The sequence below is a fragment of the Procambarus clarkii genome, chromosome 79 (genome assembly GCF_040958095.1).
Source record: "Procambarus clarkii isolate CNS0578487 chromosome 79, FALCON_Pclarkii_2.0, whole genome shotgun sequence".
In the NCBI taxonomy this organism is placed as follows: Eukaryota; Metazoa; Arthropoda; class Malacostraca; order Decapoda; family Cambaridae; genus Procambarus; species Procambarus clarkii.
The window spans coordinates 23,184,433-23,207,191 of record NC_091228.1 but is presented as its reverse complement, the minus strand read 5'-3'; the positions used below and the strand labels follow the sequence as shown (position 1 = coordinate 23,207,191).

General features: G+C 50.6%; 1 protein-coding gene across 1 annotated transcript in view; it reads left to right on the top strand.

Annotated features, from left to right (window-relative positions):
• Positions 1-9,542, top strand: part of LOC138357726 (RNA exonuclease 1 homolog) — a 67,320-nt gene extending 57,778 nt beyond the window's left edge. The window contains exon 8 of the mRNA XM_069314718.1: positions 7,690-9,542. Coding sequence (XP_069170819.1) covers positions 7,690-7,778 — 89 coding nt within the window. The 3' untranslated portion in view covers positions 7,779-9,542. The remainder of the gene's footprint in view (positions 1-7,689) is intronic.
• Positions 9,543-22,759: the final 13,217 nt, after the last annotated feature.

Here is a 22,759-nt window from a genome sequence, read left to right as displayed (position 1 = left end):
GCTCTGCCAACGCCCCTTTTCTGGGGGGAGCCCCGTCGGCTCCCCGGAGCTATCCCAGGCTGATATGCTAATGTCAGACTTTGGCATCAGTCATGTGTATGGAGTTCTTAGGCCTACCGGGGACCACGGCCAGAACCGGGCCCCCTCAGAGAGGCAAGGGGAGCAATGGCCTATAGAAGCCCCCGTGTAGTTGGAAGCATTCTATGTCTGCCATCGACCGGAACAGGCACTCAGAAAGGTAAGCGCCCCAAAACAAACCCCTATTCTGGTGAAAATTGCTACCTAAAACCGAACTAGTGGATAGAACTCCCCAACCGAAAACAAGCAAACTAGTGTGACGTCACACACTGCCGCGCCGCTGTCTGCGCAGCTCCCCCCTCCCCGGGAGGGGGAAGGGGGAGCCCCAGACCCCCCGCGCCGGCTACCCACACCTCAGTTCTTGAGGCTGATGCTATAGGCGATGGTCGTGTGCTCTGGCTCCGGTGTCGCTACTGCACTGTGCTTTGCGTGTGGTGTTAGTTTTGTGGGTGCGAGAGCCAGGAGTTATCTTCAGTACTCGGGCTGCATGCGCCTAGGGCTGCCTTCCCTAGGTGCCCTGTAAGTACTGCCCTTGGGGCTTGGGGCCACCTTCCACAGGCTCCTCGGGTCTGCCTCTGCTGGTCCGTTTTACCTTTCGGTTTTTCGGCCGCCTGTTGGGCTCTTGGGTGTTCTGTTCTCCCTTGTTACCGGCAGGTAAGAGGCAGTTTGCACTGGTAGGGGCGCAGGGTGCTGCTCAGCTTGTATTTCCCGACATCGCGGCCGGCTCTGTTCCTTGGGGTTCGCTGTCCTCTTGCGGGGTTTTGTTTTTCTTTTTGTTTTTGCCTGGTGGGGGGTTCTGTCATTTTATTCAGTTTGTTTTTGCCCTTCCACTGTTCTCCTCGGTGGCGCCCCCTGCTAGGTCCCCGTGAGTGTACACGTCCCTGGGGTTCAGCTTTAGAAGTTTGCTTGGTAGTTTTGGGCGCCGGTTTGCAGCACCCTGCCTGGGACTACCTGAGCGCGAGTCCTCTTAAAGTAAACGCTCAGGACCCTGGGAATCCCCTAGGGGGCGCGTGGGTCCGATGGATGTGACCCCGGAGTCCCCACTCGCTGTGTGCGAGTTTGAGGGTTGCTCGGTCCCCTTGTCTCAGGGTGACCCTCATTGTTTTTGCCTCTGCCACGCTGCCTGTTGGGTCGGTGATACTTTCGACCCTGAGTCCTGTGAGTGTTGCTGCTTGCTTGTGACTCAATTTACCCAATCCTCTGATGATTCTATTCGGGTACGGGCGGCACGTGCGTTGCAGTCTAGGTTTCATCTGTTGCAACGCGCTCGGTTGGTTGCTTCCCCGGATGCCCCGGGGCTGCCCCGCTTTGCTTTTCGAGACCCGGACTTGGGGGTGGGGGTCGCTTCGATCCTGGTTCAGTCCGCACCTCCTCGTCCTTCCCCTTCTGTTCGTTCTGGTCCCCCGCCCCTGCTTCCGGCCCCGAAGCGTCTGAGGGTTTCGGGGTCGGAGCAGGGGTTACTTGATCTCGAGACTCGGGCAGCTTCGGGGGTTGCCCCTTCCGGGGGGGCGGCAGAGGCATTCGAGTCTTGTCTCCCGGCCGAAGCTTCAGGGTCTGACCAGTGGGCCCCCCTTCCTCCAGCTTTTCCGGCTGCTCCGTCCTTGTCTTGTGGGGTCGGGGCTTGGGGAGAGGACTCGGCCTCGGGTCCTGTGGTGACGGACCTCGAGGCTGGGGAGGGGCTGACTTGGGGGCCTTGGGCCCCGCTGGACCCCGCCTGGGTTTTTCTTCCCACTGAGCGGGGCTTATTGTTACAAGGAGTGGGGTTTTCTTTTCCCCCCTCTGCGTACGAGTTGGATTTGGTGTCGGCCCCTCCCCGGGTTCGGTTCCGTGTTCCCCCGGGTACGTCGGTTCCGTCCTTCCGGAGGTTTTCGGCTTATCGCATCCAACCTGGTGTGGTGCGAGCGGCCTTTGCAGCTTACCTCCTGCGTGACCCGGATTATGCCTCGGAAATGGATCCGTCCACGTTCAGGTTTGGGACTTCGTTCCCTTTCTGGCTCCGTTACGAGGTTCCGGAGTCGTCCTGGCTAGCAGACTGCCCCTTGTTTGGTCTGGATTCCTGGCATTCCTTCTGTCGTTCCCGCACGCTGGAGTGGCGGGAAGCTTCCACGGTGCTTCAGGTTTTCCTGGGGGGGTGAACTTGAGTACCTGAATGAGTGCTTGTTTGCCCCTGCCCTTCCCCGCGATGTGGGCGTTATTCAGCTCCATGTGCAGGTTCCCTCCCTTTCGGCGGCGCTCGTGGCGGAGGACTTGCGCGCCCGGGGCCTTTTGTGTTCGGCCTTGCGGTTCTTTTCCCTCCTAGAGCTGTCTTCGGATTGGCTCGTGGAGGATGTGGGGACGCTTGGGTCCGTCCCGGGGTCCGGCACCTTGTCCTCGGCTGCGCGTTCGTCGGCTGCCTTGTTGAAGCTGTTCACGCCGATTTTGCGGGATGCGGTTTCCCTGTTCTATGCTTCCCGTCTCGCGTGTCAGCAGGCGGTGCTGGGTTCCTCCGTGGAATCTGCTTGGGCTCTGGCTCTTAGGCGTTCTTCACCTTTTTGTCCTCTCCTGTTTGGGGAGTCGGCCGTGGCGCAGTTTATTCAGGCTGCGTCGGCGGCTTGTCGTCCGATGTCGGACTTGTTAGTTTTCCGGGGGGCCCGGGGTGGGTCTTCCCGGAAAGGTCGTGCCAGGGCTCGGGGTTCCTCTCGTCGTGGTAGGCCTCTGGTGTCAGGTTTGGGGTTGGCTCCTCCTGCGGACCCTCCCTCGTCTGGTCGGCGCGGTGTTCGCGCTGTGCGGGGTTCTGGGTCTCGTAAGGGTCGCCGGCCCTTTCGTGGTTTGCCCCCTTGACGGGGCGATGGGGGGGCGACTTGCGCTGTTCGCCCGCGCCTGGTCCCACGATTCGTGGGCCTTTCGGGTCGTGTCTCGCGGCCTGCGGTGGCGTTGGGTGGCCCCTTCTCCCTTTGGGGGGTCGGGGCTGGCAGGGCAGGCTTCTTCCCCTGCGCTCTGTCGAGTCGTCTTGGAGTGGGTACGCTTGGGCGTCGTCGAAACGATGTCGTTCCTCAGATGGGTTTGCCCTCAGGAATGAACCTGCGGTTCATTCTGGACTTGTCCCGTCTGAACCCCTGGGTTCATTGCCCCTCCTTTCGGATGACTACGCTGTCTCAGGTTCGTCTCCTCTTGGAGCCGGGAGCTTGGATGGTGTCCCTGGACCTCCGGGACGCTTATTGGCATGTCCCGATTCATCCGCGGTTCAGGAACTGGCTCGGTTTTGTAGTGGGGCGTCTGAGTTACTGCTTTCGTTGTCTCCCGTTCGGGTTGAACCTGGCACCTCGCGTGTTCACACGCCTTACACGGGTTGTGGTGGCTCGTTTGCGTCTCCTAGGTGTTCGGGTGTTGGCCTACCTCGACGACTGGCTGGTTTGGGCTCCCAGCCAGTCAGCTTGCTTGCTAGCCAGGGATTTGGTTCTTTCCCAGCTCGCCGGGTTCGGGTTCTTGGTGAACTGGAGGAAGTCCCATCTGGTTCCCTCTCAGGTTCGGACTTGGCTGGGTCTCGTGTGGGACTCTCGAACCGCCTCTTTGTCTCTCCCTCCGGAGTCTCTCCTGCGGCTGCGGTCCCGCCTTCGTCTGTTTCTGGAGGGCCCTCGGGTCACCCGGCGGTTGCTCGAGGGGCTGTGCGGGAGCCTGAACTTCGCGATGGTGGTCTAACCGCCGGGTCGGGTTTGGCTTCGACGGCTGTTCTGGTTCCTTCGGGGTTCCCCCTTCCGCCTCTCTCGCGATCGCAGAGTTCGACCCCCGGGGGACTTGCGTCGGTTGCTGCGTCACCGGCTTCCTCTTCGGGTTTTTCGGGGTTCAGTGCCTTGGCGCCTACCCGAGCCCTCGCTCGATGTGTACACAGATGCGTCGTCTCTCGGCTGGGGTTTTGTGACCAGTGCTCACCAGGCCGGCCAGGGGCGTTGGGATCCGTCCTTCCGTCGAGCTCACAGTACGGTGCGGGGGTTCGCGGCGGTGTGGTTTGCTCTGGGGAGGATTCGGGTGGCCCGCGGATCGACGATTCGGCTCCATTCGGACTGCTCTCCAGTGGTTCATTGCCTGAACCACGGGGGTTCGATGCGGTCCTTGTCTCTTTGGGGTTGGTCGCTTCGGGTGACTCGTCTGCTGAGTTCTCGGGGTTTGGCTCTCCTGGCGGTGCACGTACGGGGCGTGTCCAACGTCTTGGCCGACGCCCTGTCTCGCTTCGTTCCCCTCTCCACGGAGTGGATGGTCGACGACGAGTCCTTCCGTTGGCTTTGCCAGACGTTCGGGCGCCCCGAAGTGGACCTCTTCGCGTCGGCGTGGTCGCGGCGTCTTCCTGTTTATGCGGCGCCCTTCCCCGATCCGGAGGGATCCTTGGGTTGTTGATGCTTAGGTGGTTCGGCCGGGGATGCATCATGTGTTGTAACCGGTTGCGGCTCTTCGGCGTTACATGGGCGCCACAGCCTCGGTGACCGGGGACGCATTTTGGGCTGACCCAGTTTCTCCTCTTCCCTGTTCCAGGGGTTAGGATGTCCCAGGTCGTCTGCAGGATTATTTGGTCCAGCCAGCCTGTAGTCTATCCTCGTGCCCATGACAATCGTAAGTTTGCTGCATAGACTGCCGTCTTTGGTAATATGTCTTGGGCTGACATTCAGACACGGGTTTTTGGAGGTCGAACAGGGTCCTGGCCGCTCGCTACCTAGTTAATGTTCCTGGCCCTAGTCGGGCGTGTGTCGCATTGGGCCAGGGGATGCAGCCAGTTGTCTCGACTTCAAGTTGAGGAGCGAGTGGCAACTGCTTCCCTGGTAAGTCCCTTTTGTTTTATCTTTGGTTAACTAGCTCTGGGGAACTGAAGGGGCTTCCCTCAAAAACCAGCATTGAATGCCATTTTCTAGGTGAAAATGCCACTGAAAATGTCACTGAAATGTCATTTTCTGGGTGAGACCCAGAGGCTTCCCACAACCTTCCCTCCCTCCCTCCGGTTGGCAGTTTTAGTGGTTTTGACATCCAGCCTCTGAAATGGGGGTGGATAGCCAGCGAGGGGAGGAGGGTCTGGAGCTCTCCAGTGGTTCATTGCCTGAACCACGGGGGTTCGATGCGGTCCTTGTCTCTTTGGGGTTGGTCGCTTCGGGTGACTCGTCTGCTGAGTTCTCGGGGTTTGGCTCTCCTGGCGGTTCACGTACGGGGCGTGTCCAACGTCTTGGCCGACGCCCTGTCTCGCTTCGTTCCCCTCTCCACGGAGTGGATGGTCGACGACGAGTCCTTCCGTTGGCTTTGCCAGACGTTCGGGCGCCCCGAAGTGGACCTCTTCGCGTCGGCATGGTCGCGGCGTCTTCCTGTTTATGCAGCGCCCTTCCCCGATTGCGAGGCCGTCGGGGTCGATGCCTTTCGGCTAGACTGGTCGAGGTGGGGGTTCCTGTACCTCTTTCCCCCGGTTCGGCTGTTGCTCCAGGTCCTGACTCGCTTAGAGACTTACCGGGGGAGAGTTCTCCTTCTGGCCCCTTGGTAGCCGGCGCAGCCTTGGTTTCAGGCGCTGGTTGCTCGGTGTCCGAACCCGAGGGTTTTCCCGCGGCTCTGCCTCTTTCAGCAGATCGGGCCGGTACGTCACGTAGCTGGTTCGATCTTCTCCTCGAGTCTTCGCGTATGGTTTTTTTGACTCGAGTCTATCATCATCTCTATGGTGATCAGGTGGCCTCCTTGTTGGTGTCCCACCTGAGGGCTTCTTCTCGGCGGCAGTATGAAGTTTCCTGGCGGTCCTTCCGTTTCTTTTTGCGTCTTCGTCGTGTTAGCTCCTTGTCTGTTCGGGTGGTCTTGTCCTTCCTCTCGTGGTTGTTTCAGGACAGTCATCTTATGCCTAACACTGTCGCTTCGTATCGTGCGGCACTGGCGGAGCCGCTTCAGCTTGCTTTCGGTATCGATGTAACGTCTGCGCCGTTTCGCAAGCTGTCTCGTGCATTGTTTCACCTCCGGCCTGCTCATGCGTCGCCTGAGCCGTCCTGGTCTTTGGACAGAGTGCTCGCTTTCCTTTCATCTCCTCGTTTCGTTGTGGCCCCTTCGGTCCAGGATTGTTTTTCCAAGGCACTTTTCTTGTTGGCTTTGGCCTCTGGGGGTCGGGTAGGGGAGCTTCATGCTCTCCTCCGGCGCAGGGGTTTCTGCTCTTTTGGTCGTGGTGATAGTTTTGTTCGTTTGCAGCCGTCTCCTTCTTTTCTGGCGAAGAATGAGACTGCTGCGTTCCGGAGGGGTCCATGGGTGGTTGATGCTTGGTTGGTCAGGCCGGGGGTGCATCATGTTTTGTGTCCGGTTACGGCGCTTCGCCGTTATTTGCGCGCCACAGCTTCTGTGTCCGGGGACGCGCTGTGGGTTGATCCGGTTTCCCTTCTTCCCTGTTCGCGGGTTCGGGTCTCTCAGGTCGTCCGCAGGGTTATTAGGTCCAGCCAGCCTGCGGTCTATCCCCGTGCCCATGACGTTCGTAAGTTCGCGGCTCTTGCTGCCGTCTTTGGGAATATGTCTTGGTCTGATATTCGGGCGCGGAGATTTTGGCGGCCGAACAGGGTCCTGGCTGCTCGTTACCTTGTGAATGTCCCTGGGCCTCGTCGGGCCTGTGTTGCTTTGGGTCGGCGGTTGCAGCCAGTTGTCTCGGCTTCGAGTTGAGGGGTGAGCGACGACCGCCTCCCGGGTAAGTCCCTCTTTTTCTGTCTGTGGGTAGTTAGCTCCGGGGAGCCGACGGGGCTTCCCCCAGAAAACCAGCGTTGAATGTAATGAAACGCCATTTTCTGGGTGAGTCCCAGAGGCTCCCCGGCATCCCTCCCTCCCTCCGGTCGGCGGTTTTTCGCGTTTTTGACATCCAGCCTCAAGAACTGAGGTGTGGGTAGCCTGCGCGGGGGGTCTGGGGCTCCCCCTTCCCCCTCCCGGGGAGGGGGGAGCTGCGCAGACAGCGGCGCGGCAGTGTGTGACGTCACACTAGTTTGCTTGTTTTCGGTTGGGGAGTTCTATCCACTAGTTCGGTTTTAGGTAGCAATTTTCACCAGAATAGGGGTTTGTTTTGGGGCGCTTACCTTTCTGGGTGCCTGTTCCGGTCGATGGCAGACATAGAATGCTTCCAACTACACGGGGGCTTCTATAGGCCATTGCTCCCCTTGCCTCTCTGAGGGGGCCCGGTTCTGGCCGTGGTCCCCGGTAGGCCTAAGAACTCCATACACATGACTGATGCCAAAGTCTGACATTAGCATATCAGCCTGGGATAGCTCCGGGGAGCCTCCGGGACTCACCCAGAAAATGGCGTTTCATTACATTCAACGCTGGTTTTTTGCCACACTTCCCTACCCTATTGCGACTAAAATATGCCACCTACGATTTTTTTGTTATTTTTTCCGTGATCAGGGAACAAAAATGAACACTTCTATAAGACGAAAGAATTTTTTGGATTTTTTTTTTTTTTGTTGCGCCTGTGGGTGTGAATTCCATTTGGGCCCCTAGCGGTTTGAGGGTTAAGTTAGATACATAATGTTGGATTATAGATAGAGCTGGTATATATACTATGACTAAAGCCAAAACAAAAGCCACAGCATTTTGGGCCATTAATTGTGCAGCCTGTGACAATATTTAGTAATCCTTGTTGCCTTACAGTTTCAGGCCACGACAGTGCTGAGGACGCTCTCACCTGCATGAAACTGATGCAGTGGAGAATCAAAGAAGATTTAAAAGGATTAAAATAACTACTCTGATGGTTGACTTACCGTGATAAGTTGGGATATATTTTTGTTATGATTTATTGAATATCTTGATCATCATCTTTTTTTATTTTTTTTTTATACCAATCAATGTTGATTTCCTTTTGCCTAAGAAAAATATTGTTAGTCAGTTTTTAATACAGAGTACAACATAGTACCAGATACACTACACCTTGCCTTTATTATTTGTTGATCATGTATACTGATCAAAGATGATCATGTATACTGATCATAGATAATCATGTATACTGATCATAGATGATCATGTATACGGATCATAGATGATCATGTATACGGATCATAGATGATCATGTATACTGATCATAGATAATGTATTACTTGACCATGTATACTGATGATAGATGATGAGTTGTGTGTATGTATTGCCTGGTAAAGATGTATATTCAACCTTATGAGGAGTTACTTCTTTTAAAACATAAGAAAAGGAGTGAAATGCTCTTGGACCTCACGACTGACAGTTTTGTCACACTATATGGTGTGGCAGTGTTGTACAGGACTGTCACACTATATGGTGTGGCAGTGTTGTACAGGACTGTCACACTATATGGTGTGGCAGTGTTGTACAGGACTGTCACACTATATGGTGTGGCAGTGTTGTACAGGACTGTCACACTATATGGTGTGGCAGTGTTGTACAGGACTGGCACACTATATGGTGTGGCAGTGCTGTACAGGACTGTCACACTATATGGTCTGGCAGTGCTGTACAGGACTGTCACACTATATGGTCTGGCAGTGCTGTACAGGACTGTCACACTATATGGTGTGGCAGTGTTGTACAGGACTGTCACCCTATATGGTGTGGCAGTGCTGTACAGGACTGTCACACTATATGGTGTGGCAGTGTTGTACAGGACTGTCACCCTATATGGTGTGGCAGTGCTGTACAGGACTGTCACACTATATGGTGTGGCAGTGCTGTACAGGACTGTCACACTATATGGTGTGGCAGTGTTGTACAGGACTGTCACACTATATGGTGTGGCAGTGTTGTACAGGACTGTCACACTATATGGTGTGGCAACTCTAACATTGCCACCTTATATAACACTGCCATATAGTGTGACAGTGCTATACAAGACTGCCATACTGTAAGGTGTGGTCAGAAGGATAATATTAATAAATCTTTTATTGATCTCCCAATCATTTTGTAAATAATAATTGAATAACTTTAAGAAATTCTTCCTTTCCAATCAATTTAAGTTGGATCGTAAATAACCTCGTAAATATTTATGTAAAATAATTAGAGAATTGTAAAAGAATTCATGTGAAATGTTTAGCAGCAAGTTTGTGCGCACTGTACAATCCTTTTTAGTGATTTTTATTAAATTTTGTATATTTGGCCTGGATTATCTTTATGTTGTATTCTAGCATAAAGGGGTGGAAGTCATGCACAATCTTTTCCATTGAAATATGCCACTTTTCATGGTGTAATTATTATATGTATCTATTGTATTCCTGTCTTCTAAATTATTATTTTTCATTGGTAAATGTAAGAGAGTTTAACTACAGTACAGTATTTAACGGGTTTTATCTTGAACATAGAAAGATTCTTTTTGGCTTGTGCACAAGGAAGAGATGAAGCATGCAGTCTGTTCAGTCTTGTTCGTGGTACACCTGTCTGGTACAGTCTGGCTCACTGTACACTGGTCTGGTACAGTCTGGCTCACTGTATACTGGTCTGGTACAGTCTGGCTCACTGTACACTGGTCTGGTACAGTCTGGCTCACTGTACACTGGTCTGGTACAGTCTGGCTCACTGTACACTGGTCTGGTACAGTCTGGCTCACTGTACACTGGTCTGGTACAGTCTGGCTCACTGTACACTGGTCTGGTACAGTCTAGCTCACTGTACACTGGTCTGGTACAGTCTGGCTCACTGTACACTGGTCTGGTACAGTCTGGCTCACTGTACACTGGTCTGGTACAGTCTCGCTCACTGTACACTGGTCTGGTACAGTCTGGCTCACTGTACACTGGTCTGGTACAGTCTGGCTCACTGTACACTGGTCTGGTACAGTCTCGCTCACTGTACACTGGTCTGGTACAGTCTGGCTCACTGTACACTGGTCTGGTACAGTCTGGCTCACTGTACACTGGTCTGGTACAGTCTGGCTCACTGTACACTGGTCTGGTACAGTCTCGCTCACTGTACACTGGTCTGGTACAGTCTGGCTCACTGTACACTGGTCTGGTACAGTCTGGCTCACTGTACACTGGTCTGGTACAGTCTGGCTCACTGTACACTGGTCTGGTACAGTCTGGCTCACTGTACACTGGTCTGGTACAGTCTCGCTCACTGTACACTGGTCTGGTACAGTCTCGCTCACTGTACACTGGTCTGGTACAGTCTGGCTCACTGTACACTGGTCTGGTACAGTCTCGCTCACTGTACACTGGTCTGGTACAGTCTGGCTCACTGTACACTGGTCTGGTACAGTCTGGCTCACTGTACACTGGTCTGGTACAGTCTCGCTCACTGTATACTGGTCTGGTACAGTCTGGCTCACTGTACACTGGTCTGGTACAGTCTGGCTCACTGTACACTGGTCTGGTACTCCTAATTTATGCATCTGTAAACTGACACAGTTTTCAAAAGATTGAATATATTGCTATTAAAGGTCAAGTTAATAGGTTTCTCTATAGACAGTTGACTGATGCACAATTAAATGATTTGTTGTCTTAAATATTACTTAATAGTTAAAGCTGCAATGATGCGCAGGAAGGCTGCAAGTGTATATATTTGTGTGTATCTTGTTATGTCTGCAAATACACACACAACGTTATTGTATGGGATTATACAGAGATACATCATGTTCGTGAGTTCACTTTAATGTTAAAAATATATATTTTTGTACTGTAAAAAAACTGGTCAGTTTTCTTATTGGCAATTTGTCATTGGAGTAGTGTAGTGACAGCTATTACAACCATGGGGGGCACACTTATTACAGAACTCGTGCTACTTGTATATAGAATAGTGGAGTCGTGCGCAAATTCCTCAGCTGTGTCACGCACATGTGAAGAGATCCCTCGTGGCACCACCACATTTTGCCTGCATGTATATTCTCCATTGTGTAAATATAAAGTGTAAATATCAATTAGAGTTTTCATACCAAATCAAAGAATGATCAACTTTTTGCAGTATGATGCATCAAATACCTGTCAAAGGGCATTATTGGCTGCTGTCAAATATTGAGCTCAGTTACATGTAAAGCATAACCACAAATACATGAAATGGTTCTTATACTGGTAAATCCACAACTTTTATTTTCAATACAAATTATAAACTAAATATCAGCAGTCAAGTTATATCTATTTCTGTTAGGAATGTTGGGACAAATTCCGTTCCATTAGTGTTATTGGATCTATCTTATTGGCATGGCTTTCCTATTTCCCAGTGTCGGTAACACAAGTCTGTTACATTCATTGAGGTCCGCCTAGATCAAGACTCAACTGACAATAGTCACCTAACTCTTGGGTACTGATATGCTGCTAGGTAAACAGAGGCTACTAGTGCGAGCAAATGTGGCTAAACATCTCGTCCTGCCCGGGAAACAAACTCGGCTTCAAATAATTGCACCTCCAGTTAACAGTATCAGTGTCTGAGAAGATGAGTACTGAGTAAATAAGGTGTCTGGTTGCTTGGTGAACTTACCACATGAACTTAAGTATAAGCAAGTTTTTGTTTGAATATTATTCATGCTAAAAAAAATATCCAGTCTGCAAAGAGGTTAACAGGTTTTCCAGAAAAAAAACAATTAAAGTGTATATAACTTGCAAACATGTTTAAGGTCTAGTATTAATGAGTATTATTATAATAATTCATTGTGTCAGAGAACAGGCAGTCAGGGTGTGTTTATACACGTTAGGCTTATATCGAGGTCCAGAGGTGGAATTACAGACCCTCCCCCCCCCCCTCCCAGCATGCAACCCCACAACAAGCTGACTAACTCCTGAGGTACCTACTTACTGCTAGGTGAAGAGAGGCATTAGGTGATAGAAAGTGCACCGAGCCATTTCTGTCACGCCTGGAATTCTCGAATGGGAGTTGAGAACAAACCCAACTATACTACCGGGACTCATAATTTTTTATGACAGTTGTCATAAAAATCTGATAGGGAGACCTTTCATACTCATTCTAAATATGGTTTAATTACATTAAATAATTTAAGTGTATACAATGCTAGCTTCCTAGAGATCCTTGATGAGAATAGTATGTTTAGTCAGCTGTGCAGTGATGATGGTGTTGAGTGCAGCACACTAGTGCCTGCATGTCTTGCATTTCCACCGCTAAGTAATGCCATTTATTGTGGTCACTTTCACCATGGTAATATTTGCCCAAGACTTTCTCGCTTGTATATTCTTCATCACAACTAATTGAATAAATCATTTCAGTCTGGTCAACAAATGGAAAGAGATTTTTGGGGGGAGCCCCTTCAGCTCCCCGGAGCTATCCGGGCTCATATGAATGTATTAGACCCTGGCATCAGTCAAGCGAATGGAGCTCTAGGCCTACCGGGGACCACGAGCCACAACCTGGCCCCCTCAGAGAGGCACAAGGTGCAATTGCCTGTAGAAACCCCCATGTGGTTGTAAGCATTCTATGTCTGCCATCAACCAGGTCAGGCACCCAGAAAGGTGGGCGCACCAAAACAAACCCTATCTGGTTAAATGTTTGCTACTGAAAGCCGAACTCTCCAAACTAAAAACGAGTAAACAAGCATGATGTCACAACTATCACCACATCGCTGTCTGCACATCTTTCCCCCCTCCCAGGGGGAGAGAAGAGAGAGCTCCAGACCTCACGAGCGGGCGTTTCGTCCACATCCACCCTCAGTTCTGAGGCTGATGTGAGACCTGGTGGTCGTGCGACTCTGGTCCTTGGCATTGTCCAGTGCTGTGCCTTGTGGTGTGGTCTGGTCTTGTGGTAGTGTGGGACCAAGAGTAATTTCACCAGTACTCGGGCTGCATGCACCTATGGTTACCTTCCCTAGGTGCCCTGTAAATTCTACTGTGGAAGGGGTTACCTTCCACAAGTCGCTTGGGACCTACCTTCATGGGGTATTTTGTTGCTCGGAGATTGGAGCACTTGGAGTCAGCTGGGGTGTTTCATGTGTCTGTCTGCCTCTGGGTAGGGGTAGTTTCGTCACTGGTAGTATGCAAGGTGCTATGTAGCAAGTTTTCACCATAACATAGCGGCTGGCTCTGTTCCGCCTGGAGACATTGTACTCTTTCAGGGTTTTTCGTATATTTTTGTTTGCTGCCTGGTGGGGGTTCTGACCATTGATGTTGTTGACCCTTATTTATATTCTTGGTGGTCCTCCACTAGGTCCCAGTGAGTGTACACGTCACATGGGTTCATCAATTAGTAGTTTGCTTGGTAGTTTGGGGCGCCAATTAGCAGTACCTTGCCTGGGCTTCCCTTAGCAGAGCGTCTACAGGCCTTGGAAAACCCCACTGGGGCTCAATCATCCAATGGATACATCCCCTGGGTTCTATCTCACTTTGTGTGAGTTTGAAGGTTGCTCTGTCCCCTTGTCTCAGGGTGACAATCACACCTTCGACCCGGAGGGCTGTGAATGGAGTTCTTTGCTTGTACTTCAGTTTATCAAATCCACTGTCTTGATTTTTTCGTGCAGGAAGCTTTGGCGTTACACGCGAGTTTTAGATTGCTGTAGGGCACTTGGTTGCTCACACAGATGCCCCGAGGCTGCCCCATTTTCGTTATAGAGACCCGGACTTGGGGGGGCATTAGTTGCCTCAACTTTGGTTTCATCCCTTGACCTTGTCCTTCCCCTGCTTTTGTTCGTCCTCTTCCTCCCCCCCTGCACCCGGCTCCGAAGCATCTGATGTTTTTGGAGTCAAGGCAGGGTTTAGTTGGTGGTGAGACTCAGGCAGTTTCGGGGATGCCCATCTGGTGTTGCGATGGAGTCATTTGAGCCTGTTACTCTAGCCGATGCTTCTGGGTCTGACCAGTGGGGCCCCCCCTTCTTTCCTGCTTTTCCAGTGGACTCTGCTTTTTCTTTTGAGGCAGAGAGTTAGGAGGACGGCCCAGCCCCGGGTCCTGGTGTGGAGGTTCCTGAGGCGGGGGAGGGGCTGGCTTGGTGGGGCTTGGGCACCCATTTGACCCTGCTTGGGTGATGGTACCCTCTGAGCAGGGCTTGTTGTTACTGGGGGTGGGGTTTTATTATCTAACTTTCCTGTACAAGTTTGATATAGCATCGGCTCCTACCCAGGTTCGGTTCCAGGTTCCCTTGGGTTCTTCAGTCCCTTTCTTCGAAAGGTTTTCGGCCTCCCGCATCCTGCCAGTGGTGCCAGTTTCTGAGCCGGTACAGTCTTCGTAACCGGCGACATCTGGTAGGTGCAGTGTTCGCTCTGCTTGTTGGTCGGCTTCTCGTAAGGGGGTGTCCGCCCTTTCACAGTTCATCCCATTGACGGGGCAATTGGAGGGGAAGCTCACGCTGTTTCCTCACACCTAGTCTCACGATTTGTGGGCTTGTTAGGTCGTTTCTTGTGGCCTGCGGTGGTGATGAGTGGGCCCCTTCCCCTTCAGGGGGTTCAGAGCTGGCGGGGCGGGCCTCTTCTGCACTCTGTCGGGTCATCTTTAACAGGGTTCGCTTGGGCATGGTCGAAATGTCCTCGTCCCTCAGGTAGGTTTCCCGCCTGTTTCCAGTTCTGAAACAGGACTGCATGGACCTGCCGTTCATTCTAGACTTGTTCCACCTGAACCCCTGGGTCTATTGCCCCTCCTTTCAGAAGAGAACTCTGTCCCAGGTCCATCTTCTTTTAGGGCCAGATGCTTGGATGGTGTCCCTGGGTTTGTGCAGGAGTCTAAACTTTGCCATGTTGGTCTACTTGCTGGGCCGGGTTTGGCTTCGTCAGGTGTTCTGGTCCCTTCCGCCTCTCTCGCGATCACTGGGTTCGGCCTCCGAGGGCGTTGCGTAGGCTGCTGTGTCGCTGGCTTCCTCTTCAGGTTTTTTTGGAATTCAGTGCCTTGACGCCTACCTGAGCCCTCACTCGATGTGTTCACGGATGCGTCGTCTCTTGGCTGGGGCTTTGTAACCAGTGCTCACCAGGCCGGCCAGGGGCGGTGGGGCCCGTTCTTCCATCGGACCCCAACCCGTTCTCGCAAATTCGTAAAGTCAATATTGACTTATTAACTACGTGCATAGGTGATATACTAAACATAATAGATACCCTTAAAAAGATTCATAGAAAACACCGACCTTACCTAACCTTGTTAGTATCTTAAGATAAGCATCTTATTGCTTCGTAATTACAATTATTACCTAACCTATACCTATTATACCTATTATAGGTTAGGTAATAATTGTAATTACGAAGCAATAAGATGCTTATCTTAAGATACTAACAAGGTTAGGTAAGGTCGGTGTTTTCTATGAATCTTTTTAAGGGTATCTATTATGTTAAGTATGTCACCTATGCACATATTAAATAAGTCAATATTGACTTATTAAATTTGCGAGAACGGGTAGCGGACCCACAGCACAGTGCGGGAGTTCACGGCCATGTGGACGTCGCTTCAAAGGGTTCAGGTCGCTCGAGATTCAACGATACGGCTCCATTCTCCTTGTGGTTTATTGCCTGAACCACGGGGGTTCGATTCTGTCCTTGGCTCTTTGGGGCTGGACGCTTCGAGTGACTCGTCTGCTGAGTTTTCAGGGTTTGGCTCTCTTGGCCATTCACATTCGAGGGGTGTCCAACGTTGTGGCGGATGACCTGTCACGGTTTATGCCCCTGTCCACAGAATGGACGGTCGACGCTGACTCGTTCCATTGGCTCTGCCTGAGGTACGGGCTCCCGGAGATGGACCTCTTCGCATCGGCGTGGCCGAAGCATCTCCCAAATTATATGGCGCCCTTCTCCGACTGCGAGGCCGTCGAGGTCGATGCCTTCAGGCAGGACTGGTCCAGGTGGGGTTACCTGTACCTCTTTCCCCTGGTTCCGCTTTTGCTCCAGGTCCTGGCTTGCTTGGAGACTTACCAAGGGAAAGTAGTCCTGTTGACCCCTTGGTGGCCAGCCCAGCCTTGGTTTCAGGTGCTGTTTGCTCAGTGTCCGAAGCTGGGGGTCTTCCGGCGCCTCCACCTCTTTCAGCAGATCGGGCCAGTTCATTACATAGCGGGTTCGATCTTCTCTTCAAGTCTTCGCGTCTGGTCTTTCTGACGCGGGTCTATCACCACTTGTATGGTGAGCAGGTGGCTTCATTGATGGTGTCCCACTTGCGTGCTTTATCTCGGCAGCAGTATGAAGTTTCCTGTCGGTTCTTTCGTTATTTGTTGTCTAGCCGTAGGTTTTCTTCAGTTTCGGATTAGGTTGTCTTGTCCTTCCTTTCTTGGTTGTTCCAGGACCGTCATCTAATGTCAAATACTGTCACCTCGTATCCTTCTGCTCTGGCGGAGCCGCTTCAGCTTGCATTCAGGGTGAAAGTTACTTCTGCTCCATTCTGCAAGCTTTCTCTGGCCTGCTTATGCACTGCCTGAGCTGTCCTTGTCATTAGATAGGGTGTTCTCTTTTCTCTTTTCTCTCTTCTCAGATTGTTGTGGCCCCTTCAGTTCAGGATTGTTTTTCTTAGGCTCTTTTCCTGTTGGCGTTGGCCTCTGGGGGTCGGGTTGCAGGGCTTCATGCTCTTCTCCGGCGCAGGGGTTTCTGCTCTTTTGGTCGTGGTTATAGGTTTGTTCGGTTGCAGCCGTCTCCGTCTTTTCTGGCAAAGAATGAGACGCCTGCTTTCCGGAGGGATTCTTGGGTTGTTGATGCTTAGGTGGTTCGGCCGGGGATGCATCATGTGTTGTGACCGGTTGCGGCTCTTCAGCGTTACATGCGCGCCACGGCCTCGGTGACCGGGGACGCATTTTGGGTTGACCCAGTTTCTCCTCTTCCCTGTTCCAGGGGTTAGGATGTCCCAGGTCGTCTGCAGGATTATTTGGTCCAGCCAGCCTGTAGTCTATCCTCGTGCCCATGACAATCGTAAGTTTGCTGCATAGACTGCCGTCTTTGCTAATATGTCTTGGGGTGACATTCAGACACGGGGGTTTTTGGAGGTCGAACAGGGTCCTGGCCGCTCGCTACCTAGTTAATGTTTCTGGCCCTAGTCGGGCGTGCGTCGCATTGGGTCAGGGGTTGCAGCCAGTTGTCTCAACTTCCAGTTGAGGAGCGAGTGGCAACCGCTTCCCTGGTAAGTCCCTTTTGTTTTATCTTTGGTTAAGTAGCTCTGGGGAGCTGAAGGGGCTTCCCTCAAAAACCAGCATTGAATGCCATTTTCTAGGTGAAAATGCCACTGAAAATGTCACTGAAATGCCATTTTCTGGGTGAGACCCAGAGGCTTCCCACAACCTTCCCTCCCTCCCTCCGGTTGGCAGTTTTAGTGGTTTTGACATCCAGCCTCTGAAATGGGGGTGGATAGCCAGCGAGGGGAGGAGGGTCTGGAGCTTCCCCTTCCCCCTCCCGGGGTGGGGGGGAGCTGCACAGACAATGGTGTGGTGACGGTTGTGACGTCATGCTTGTTTGCTCGTTTTTAGTTTGGGGAGTTCTGCTCAACAGTTTGGCTTTCAGTAGCAAATTTTTAACCAGATAGGGTTTGTTTTGGTGTGCCTACCTTTCTGGGTGCCTGACCCGGTCGATGGCAGACATAGAATGCTTCCAACCACATGGGGTTTCTGGAGGCCATTGCTCCTAGTGCCTCTGAGCGGGCCAGGTTGTGGCTCGTGGTCCCCGGTAGGCCTAGAACTTCATTCGTTTGACTGATGCCAAGGTCTTATGCATTCATATCAGCCCAGATAGCTCCGGGGAGTCTTTGGGACTCACCCAGAAAATGGCATTTCATTACATTCAATGCTAGTTTTTTTAATAATGAGGAGTATCTCATACTCTTAAAATATTTCCATGTGAACTTGTAAAGTATTTCTCAGCAATATATTAAATATTAGAAATCAACACTAGTTTTCTGGGGGAAGCTCCATCATCTCTCCCGGAGCTATTCAGGCTGACATAGATATTAGCTTTCTGGCATCATTCAAAGTGCATGAAGTTCGGCCTACCGGGGACTACGAGCCACAACCTGGCTCGGGTTCTGGCTCATGCCCCTCAGACGAGGCACGAGGAGCAATAGCCTATTGAAATCCCCATGTGTTTGGGAGCATTCTATGTCTGCTATTGACTGGATCTGGCACCCAAGAAGGTTGGCTCTCCAGAACAAACCCCTATTCTGGTGAAAATATTGCTACCGAAAGCCGAATGAGTGGACAGAACTCCCCAAATGAAAAGTAGCAATCGAGCATAGCGTCATCACGTTGCCACGCCACGCTGTCTGCGCAATGGCCCCCATCCCGGGAGGGGGAAGCCCCAGACCCTCGCACTGGCGATCCAACTGACAGTTCTTGACTGATGTGATACTGGCAGGTCATGTGCCTCTGGCTCCTGAAGTGGTCTCAGTTTCTTTGCCTTGTGGTGTGGTCCGTCTCTACAGGTGGTGTGTGAGCCAGGAGTAATGTTCCACAGTATTCGGGCTGCATGTGCCATACCTCCTGCCGACCCACATTATGCTTTCGTGATGGATCCGTATTCCTTCGTGTATGGATCTTCGTGTCCTTCCTGAATTCGTTATGAAGTTCAGGAGTCCTGGTTTGCAGACTGCCCTCACTTTCCCTCTTGGAGGCATGGCATACAGTCTGTCGATCCCGTACGCTTGAGTGGCAGGAGGCTCAGACGGCTTTGCAGGTTTTCCTGGGGGGTGAATTTGAGCATTTTAATGCGTGCTTGTTTGCCCCTCCCGTTCCACTGGATGTTGGGGTGATGCAGCTTTATGTTCAGGTTCCTTTCCTTTCGGCTGCTTTGGTCGACGAGGATTCACGTACACATGGCCTGCTGGCTTCGGCCCTGCGTTTCCTCTCCCTCCTTGAACTGTCCTCGGACTGGCTTCAGGTGGATGTGGAGGTTCTTGTGGCCGCCTCTGGGTCTGGTGCGTTGCCCTCGGCAGCGAGTGTGTCGCCTGCATTGTTGAAGCTGTTCGTGCAGCTCCTGCAGGATGTGGTTTTGAGTTTTTTTGCTTCTTGAGTCGCGTGTCAGCAGGCAGTGCTTGTTTCTTCCTTTGAATCCGCTTGGGCCCTAACTCAGACTGTCTTCCCTTTTTGTCCATTGCTGTTTGCAGAGTTTGCTGTTGTGCAGTATCTGCAGGCAGCTTCGGCTAGTTGCTGTCCTATGTCAGGAATTGTTGGTCCTCAGTGTGTGGGCTCGTGGTTTTCCCATCGTGGTAGGCCTGTGGTGTCAGATTCGGTGCCGGCGCAACCTTTGGTGCCATCTGTTTCTGTTTGGCATGGAGATTGCCCAGTGTGCTGTTTAGGTGCTTGTAAGATGCGTCGGCCCTTTTGTTGTTCGTCCTATTGACAGGGCGGTGCGGGGTTGGGGCTCGCTTTGTTTGCTCGTGCCTGGTCCCACGCTTTGTGTGCCTTTCGTGATTTCCGCCTCTCGCGACCGCTGGGTTCGGCCACCTGGGGCTTTGCATCAGTTACTGAGTTGCCGGCTTCCTCTTTGGGTTTTTCGGGGTTCAGTGCCCTGGCGCCTACCCGAGCTCTCGATCGATGTGTTCACGGACTGTTCAGTCCGCCCAGGAATGTTGGGGTCTGTTTTTCAGTCGAGCTCACAGCACGGTGCGGGTGTTCATGGCTATGTGGATGTGACTCCGGAGGATTCAGGTCTCTCGTGTATCGACGATCAGGCTACATTTGGATTGTTCCCCAGTGGTTCATTGCCTGAACTGCGGGGGTTCGCTGCAGTCCTTGGCTCTTTGGGGCTGGTCGCTTCAGGTGACTTGTCTGCTGAGTTCTCGGGGTTTGGCTTTCTTGGTGGTTCACGTTTGTGGGGTGTCCAATGTCCTGGCGAACAGCCTGTCCCGGTTCATTCCCCTTTCCATGGAATGGACAGTCGATGCTGACTCGTTCAGTTGGCTCTGCCGGATGTTCGGGCCTCCGGAAGTGGATCTCTTCGCATCGGCATTGTCAAGGCGTCTCCCAGTATACATGGCGCCCTTCCCTGACTACGAGGCTGTTGGGGTCGACGCCTTCTGGCTGTACTGGATGAGGTGGGGTTACCTATACCTCTTTCCCCCTGGTTCGGCTGTTGCTCCAGGTCCTGGCTCGCTCGGAGACTTACCAGGGGGAAGAGTTGTTGTTCTGGCTCCTTAGTGGCCTGCCTAGCCTTGGTTTCAGACACTGCTTGCTCAGTGTCCGAATCCAAGGGTTTTCCCGCGGCTTTGCTTCTTTTAGGAGATCGGTCCAGCCCAGTACTAGGCTGATTCGTTCTTCTCCTTGAGTCTTCGCGTCTGGAGTTTCTGACTCGGGTTTATCATCATCGGGTATGGGGCGCAGGTGGCTTCGTTGTTGGTCTCCCACCTGCATACTTCGTCTCGGCGGCAGTGTGAAGTTTCCTAACGGTCCTTCCGGCTTTCCATCCTGCGTAGGTGTACTTTGGTCTCTGCTATGGTTGTTTTGTCCTTCCTTTCGTGGTTTTTCAGGACCGTCCGGTTGGCGGTGTTTTTTGCGTGTTTTTGACATCAAGCTTAAGAACTGTCGATTGGATTGCCAGCGCAAGGGGACTGGGACTCTCCCTTCCGCCTCCCGGGGAGGGGGGGGGGGGTTGCGCAGACAGCAGTTTGGCAATGTGATAACGTCATGCTTGTTTGCTACTTTTTGTTTGGGGGAGTTCTGTCCACTCGTTCGGCTTTCGGTAGCTATATTTTCACCAGAATAGGGGTTTGTTTTGGGGCGCCTACCTCTCTGGGTGCCAGACCCGGTCGATGGCAGACATAGAATGCTCCCAACCGCATTGTTTTTTTTATAGGCTATTGCTCTTTGTGGGTCATCTGAGAGGGCCAGGTTCTGGCTCATGGTCCCCGGTAGGCCGAACTCCATGCACTTTGACTGATGTCAGAAAGCTGATATCCATGTCAGCCTGGATAGCTCCGGGGAGTCTCTGGGACTTACCCAGAAAATGGTGTTTCATTACATTCAATGTTGGTTTTTTGTATGATTCATTGCTGTAGAGGCATTTGTAGGTGAACAAACTTCTTACCCTTAGTGAAATTTTTTATATATTGTCATTATTTTGAGTGGCATATATGCATGAGGATGGTCCATACTGCACTGTTTGCATAGTTATATCTGTAGGACATCTAGATCATAACTTATTTGTGTAGCTGTAGTTCCTCCAGGGTATTCTGTTTATAAAGTAAGAACTGACCCAGTTTAAATGCCATTTTTTTTATTTCCACATGCCAAATTTGTGTTGTTTTGGGCATTACCAAAATGGGTGAAAATCAGATATGAAACATCTTTTAGAAATAATGTAAATATGTAGTGTATGGAATCTGAGCCAGGACTGTTTAATCAACTGAGAAAGGTATTTTGTTTCTTTTGATGTAGTAACATAACGCTTAAACGATAAAGGTGTTATTCTGCAGTGCGTAATACACCTGTGCACAGTGTGTGGAAACAGGTATTTTTCTATGCTTATAATGAAATATGTTCCTCATGGTGTGGACTCATATACTAAGCCCATGCTAAACACTGAAGGCTATTTTAATTTTTTGCATGATGATTTTAAATGGAAAAACTGTTGTGCAGTGGATGAAATGTCTAACTAGAAAATTTTGGTTGATATTTGCTGCCATTTAAGGAGAGCATTGTACAAAATGGACCTATTATTTATGTTGGAATATTTGAGACTTTGGTGTTCCGATGACACGTAACTGCATCACCTGCTACATTTTGGTCCATGTTCCAGTGATCTCTTACTGCATCTGAAGATTGTTCATTTTAAAGCATTTTGATACCATAATCAATGTTCTAATCCTTTAAATAGTTCCACAAACCAAAATCTAGTATAAATATTTTAACATTTTGCCAGCTGCAGTTGTTGTGTGCGCACATGAATTATGGTTCACTTTAAATGGGATTGAATGAACTTTATTCAAGTAATTCATTTTCTAGAGCAATATAGGCTCAATCCTATGTGCATAGTTATATAAAACAAATGTGTTATGCCTATAAATAACTAATGTATGAAAGTTTATCAAGTTTTGACAGCGGTGCCTCAAACACCCGGCAATGTTTATCCAATATTTTGACAGCACTCACACTCTTAGTATGTTCCTATCTAAACAGTTTGAAACTAAAATCATTGATATTTCTTTGGCAGTAAATAGTCTTGCAAACATGCAATGTGTACAAGTGATATATTGCAGCATCTGCAGGTGATGCTGCCACACAAAATTGACCTTACTTTCACAATTGAATAAACATTGTTCATATAATTTTCACATTCCTTCTACGGTAAAACATTGATAATTTGTGCACATTTACCAGCCCGTCCTTGTGTTTTGGTAGTACTTAAAGTAACGATGTATATATTCCGACGTACAATGAAATTAGAACGTAGAAATCTGAACTATTGAGTTGGACAAACAGGAAAACTATATTTTACTTGTGTTGCTTTGACAAACTAAACTAACCTAACCTTCCCAGGCCTAATACACGATATTTGATGCCTAATATAGTACATATGTATGGTATACTAGGCCTAGGAATATTTAAGTTTGTGTTTTAGCTTCATTTATTTTTAAAGAATTCCTTACTAGTCAGTATACTACTATCTAAAAGCTACAAACGTACGAATTCTGACTATTGACGATCATCACAACATTAGGTACTATCTAAACAAGAGGATGGGTTGCATTTACATAAACAATTATTTACGAGTATAAATAACTGTGCAATGTTGAAATGTTTATAAAGTTATGTAAAGTGATTAGTGCCTCTCCTGCAACACTGTTTATTCAATTTTGTTGGTCCTTTGTGTCCAGAATATCTGTATCTGAACATTTTCACACTACATTGTGTTACCCCACAATTAGGTGCCCATATAGAAACTGCGTT